This window comes from Mustela putorius, unplaced genomic scaffold, assembly GCF_011764305.1.
Source record: "Mustela putorius furo isolate JIRA1106 unplaced genomic scaffold, ASM1176430v1.1 tig00000695_pilon_pilon_pilon, whole genome shotgun sequence".
Classification (NCBI taxonomy): domain Eukaryota; kingdom Metazoa; phylum Chordata; class Mammalia; order Carnivora; family Mustelidae; genus Mustela; species Mustela putorius.
Window position 1 is genome coordinate 603122 of NW_025421447.1, and position 5146 is coordinate 608267.

Consider the following 5146-nt stretch of genomic DNA (forward strand, 5'->3'; position numbering starts at 1 on the left):
CTTGGGCTCCTGAGGTGAGCCACTGTTAACAGCCATATTTATGGCTCTCTCAGTCTGAAGGCCCTGATGTACCCCTCAGGAGATGCCACATCCCTATGCAGCAGGTAGGGCCAGAGGGGAGGCTGTCTTCAAAAACCGTTGATTGTAGAATGCCAGAATAGCCTCTCTCTCTAGGGATTGTTTCTTGGTGGTTTAGTGCTGGAAAACAATAACAACAAAACCCCAAACTGTCAAAACAAAGCAAAACAGAAGAAAGCCTTGTGCAGCAGAGGAACACGTTTACTTGTCAGTTCATGGCTTCAGCTTTCAGGATAAGATGGTGAACATGGTAGACACGTTAGAGGTACTGGAATGAGAGGTGCCCTTGGTGCCTCACTCTGGGGGTGGGCAGGGAGATGGACATTTAGGAGGACAGGACTTGGAACAGGACTTGGAGGGGAAGGGAGCTGGGCATGGAGGAGGACACGGTGGGGGACATGGTGAGGGGCACGGTGGACACTTTTGTGGTGCTGGGCATTTTTCCCGTGGGCACTTTTCAGAGCACCGTTGCAGCAGCTTTTTTAAACAGCTGGGCTGGCATTTGGCTTCACATTTTTGTTCACACCTGGGATCACAGTTCTTGGGCTCATTCTTAGGTTCACTAGATTTATTTTTATCATCACTTGACATTCTCTTTTGATTTTCTGGGTCCTGTAAAGAAATATGCAACAGGTCATATGTGGGAGACCACACTGCAAGAGGACCAGGAGGCCTCCCACTCACACCTCCTGGTCTCCTTGCTTTTATGAAAAACTTTCCTGGGATGGTTTGGGGTCTAGAGCTGTCCTTCTGTCCTTGGAGTCATTGGTGACAACATCTCTTGGTCTCTTCACCCTTACCCTGCTTTTTGTTCACTTACCTTGTCTCAATTCCATATCCCTCAGCAGGAGTTTTCAACCTAGAGTCCTGGAACTAACCCCACCCCATGATAAAACCATATTTAATCATATGTTATCAGTATAAGTGGCATCTTTTGTAACTCCATGTCTTTTAATTAATTTAAGTACATTATTCTGAAGTCATGAATTTGGTCAAACTGCTAAAAGCACTCATGGCACAACAAGGGTTTGAAACAATTCCTGCAGGGCTACTACTCTAATCCTCTGGAGATGGAATGAGAAAGTATGTTACCAGGTTTAGGGACTCAGGACACTTCTTTCATTCCTGTGTTTTCCCTAAGCCCTCAAAGCCTTGAGAATTGCTTTCTTCACTTGAAAACTGGGGATGGAAAGAAACTTAATCTCTACCATGGCTGGACTACCAGAGGCCACTCTGTGACTCCTCCCCATGATTAGGGGAAGGAAGAACTCAGGAAAGGAAGAGATGAACAGGGAAATTCTAATTCTTCTGAAAATATGAATTTGAGAGCCACATAATATAATTTTAAGAAAGAATTTTTTTCCTCCTCTGTTAAGTTTTGCCCTGAGTTAGGTCTTCTATGGATGATTTGACTTCTAGATATGAGCAGGGCTTTTCAATCCCTGACAATACTTGCAAGCTGTATCTAATTTGACACTCCTTTGATTTCCTTGAACAATATAAAAGTATACAGTTATCTAATTTAGTTTTGAAAGCAATATGGCTCTCTGGAGAGATAATTAAGTTAAACTCGAAATTTGTTAAGAATGTCTATTTCATCTTGTTTCATTGATTCACAGACCTGTACCCCTGGGGATAAAAATATATGTTTATAAAAAATAAAAAATTAAAAAAATAAAAAGAATCTCTATTTCAAATGAGGCACATCCCAGTTCTTGCTTCTGAAATGAAGGGATGCTTTCATTCAAAAATAGCCATCATCTTAACCCTGTTCAATGTCTGGGGTCCTTTAAGTCACTCTTAGGAAAGGAGAGGGAAAAGATGGGGCATTTGCAGTTGTCCAAATGCAACTCACCCCTTTGTGTTGGTAGTGAACTTGACAAGTAGTCAAATGAGGTGGATGGTATTGCTGTATGTGAGAAGGTGGATTTTCCCTCTGGTTCCTCTGCTTAGCTCTGAGGAAGCCAAGGCTGGGGAGGGGAGCCCCACTTGTGACCTCATCACTTCATCATCAAGTAGTGATTGTTGTGTGACTCCAGAGCTCCGAGCTCAACTCAGGCCCTTGAAAATAGGGCTTGTGTTTAATCAACACTCCTTTGGTGTCATGTTCTCTCCCAGGGTCACTCAAAATTTATGCTGGTGAAATCAGACCATAATGAAGACTACTGAACTCTAAGTATAGGGAGGTTCACTGTTGCTAGGAGCAGAAAATCTCTGTTTACACATGATCTCTCTTTACCCCCAAATTTTTAACTCCTTTTAACTTTTAACTCCTTTTAACCCCTTCTCCACCTTTCTAGGAGACCTTTCCCAATTGCTCACAAACATTTTGGTTCTCTCCTTCCTATTTTTCTAATATCAGATTCTGAAGCCTCTTTATAATACTCCACTCAACCTAGCCAAAGTCCAGGGATTATTTTAGCTCTTTTTCTTCCTTTCTGCCTATAACTCACTGATTGTTGTGCTTTGCAATTTTTGTTCAATTGGGGAGTGGCTACCCTTGATATCCTTGATAAACCCTGCTTACTGTAAAGAACTTGAGTTTGGTGCTCCTGACCAGTTCTGACATACTGGGTTAATCCCAGATCTGGTCTTAGAGTAGAAAGATTTGCCTCTGAGAAAGTTTCTTCCTTGCCTTTTCAAAGGACTGGCCAGTGGGTCTCTGTGGTTGGAACAGATCTGTGCCTGGGGTCATAGAAGGAAGTTGGTGTGGGAAAGACAAATGGAGTGGAATACATAATTCCTTGAACTCAGAAAGTTCATCTTGGCAGTCATTCACTAACAGCCATGAGTGCCTTTTGGTTAAAATGGTGAAAGGATTATGTCTAAGGTGTTGACAGAGATTCTGACAGCAAAGTGTCAGACAGACTGGGGGATGGGTCAAACGTTGCACTAGTCTGTTTCAAAGAGGTTATAAACATCTCCAAGTCTGAAGGAAGGCAGTGGTGGTGGTAGTGAAAGCATGCTGATGAGAGAAGTATCATCAGAGAAGTATGTTTATGAGATTCAGTTAATGGGAAGCTTAGAAGAAAATTATGAAAGATGACTCCCAGGTATTATTATTAATGGGTGATGAGGAAACAGAATAGATTTGTGTGAGAAAAAGATGAATTTAAGTCTGTGCACGTTTTGTGGTCACAGTGGAACATCTTGAATGGTTATTGGGAATGTGGTTCCAGACCTGTGCCACTGAGCAGACTGAGAACTTGAGTTTGACTGAGTACAACAGGTGTTTGCTGAGTGGATAAGGATGAGAGGTTTGGAAGAGAGAAGAGACAATGTACTAGGGAGAATGGGGAACACCAGTATATGGTTTATTTGGTATTTACAAAGGAGAAGGAATGTCATACACAATTGAAACCCAAATGAACCCAAATAAAAGGGGAGTGTGGGCCAGAATTTAACTCCCTGTCACCAGGACAACTGGTATCAGACCCCTTGTGTTGGTACAACCTACCCCTCAACACTCATTTTCTTTGCCCTATCCTTTTCATTGTTACAAGCTCTAGCTCTTCAAAGCTGTTGAGAAGCAATTTCTGTACCCATCTCAAGAGACTCAGCTCCACCTGCTGTTCAGCTCTGGACCAACGCTAGCCTTCAGGCAATTATTTGTGATGGTGATGTCAAATGACGTGGTGATTTGGGGGCACCTGGGTGCCACAGTCAGTTAAGCATTGACTCTTGGTTTTGGCTCAGGTTGTGATTTCAGCATCAGGAGATCAAACCCTGTGTTGGGCTCCATGCTCAGCTGCAGTCTGCTTAAGACTCTCTGCCCCTCCTTGCCATGTGCACTCTCTCTCTCTCAAATAAATAATCTAGAAAAAAAGAAAGATAGAAAGAAAGAAAGGAAGGAAGGAAGGAAGGAAGGAAGGAAGGAAGGAAAAGAAAGAAAGAAAGAAAGAAAGAAAGAAAGAAAGAAAGAAAGAAAGAAAGAAAGAAAGAAAATAAATATGTGGTGATTTCTACTGGCCTTTGCCTGGCTGCAGTCCTGTCCTACTTCTTGCTTCTTCCCTGTCCTATTTCTTGCTCAATAAATTCCCACTGAATGAAAGTATATTATCCATTGGACTTTCACTTGGGCATTTGTCCATCATCGTGCCAGTCTTTAAAACCCTCCTTTAAAGGGCAAGGCAGTGTTATGTTAATCTCCCGGCTATCACACTCACCCTTGGCTCAGTGTTTGGTCAGCAGCATGGCTGGCAGCAAAGCACTACTGAGGTCAACACAGAACAGTTTCTGGAGCTGCTGGGTCTAGAGGGAAAGAGGCTGTAAGGGGAGAGGAGTGGGTATCAAAGCCCCTAGATTAAGAATGAGGATGCTGGATGCAGATCCCTAGGTTTAAATCCCACCTTCATTTTTTACTTACCAATGACCCCTGGTAATTGACTTCACTTTCTAAGTCTCAGTTCCCTCATCCATAAAATGTGAAAATAATAGCACTTACCTTAGGACAAAATGTGACTTATATTGAGTGTTTACAATATGTCAGGCACATTTCCAAGCACAAGGCATACACCCTACACTCGCACTGTACTCATAGTTTTCTGTGAAGATTGAATGAGATTCTGTGAATGAAGTATGAATGAATTAAGAAATTCTAGGACATTTTGTCCTTGGCATGATTTGTCTGACCCTCCCAAGCTGTTAGTAAATGTTTACTGTACATGTGAGTCATTATTTTCGTTAGTGCTTTCCTGGCTCTTTCATCCCTTGGCTTGCTGGATCTCTCCCTGCTCCCCTCACCAGATCTTGGCCCTGAAATCTCACTTTTCCGTATCATTTTTTTCTGCCCTCTAGCCAAAGTTCCTGATGGAGTTCACATGAATATGAGACAAGCGGACCATTCTGTGGTTTATCTGTGAAAGCCTGCAGGATCTATATGCCTGCATATTATATCAGGTCAGGGAATTCTGTATCAGCAGTTTAACTTCACTTGGACTCCCCTCTCTGTTTTTTCATGGGAAATCTTCTTTTTCTGTCTTTTTCTATCTCTCTGCGTAATTCTTGTTGAATAAATAGCCCTCACAGGATAAAGTCAGAAAGCAAATCTATTTCTTCCATTGGTGCC

At 42.4% G+C, this 5146-nt stretch overlaps 1 protein-coding gene across 1 annotated transcript; it reads right to left on the minus strand.

Moving 5' to 3' along the window:
* Positions 1-261: 261 nt before the first annotated feature.
* On the minus strand, positions 262-2066 carry LOC101675221 (late cornified envelope-like proline-rich protein 1). Its single transcript, XM_004780658.2, has 2 exons — positions 1934-2066; positions 262-690 (listed from the first exon to the last, which is right to left on the minus strand). Exon 2 carries the CDS (start codon positions 667-669, stop codon positions 373-375), a length of 297 nt encoding a protein of 98 aa, XP_004780715.1. The 5' UTR covers positions 670-690; positions 1934-2066; the 3' UTR covers positions 262-372.
* Between the last annotated feature and the right edge of the window lie 3080 nt (positions 2067-5146).

Excerpts from the sequence above, each read along its gene's own strand:
- LOC101675221 (XM_004780658.2), bottom strand. The coding sequence starts at position 669 with ATGTCAAGTGATGATAAAAATAAATCTAGTGAACCTAAGAATGAGCCC.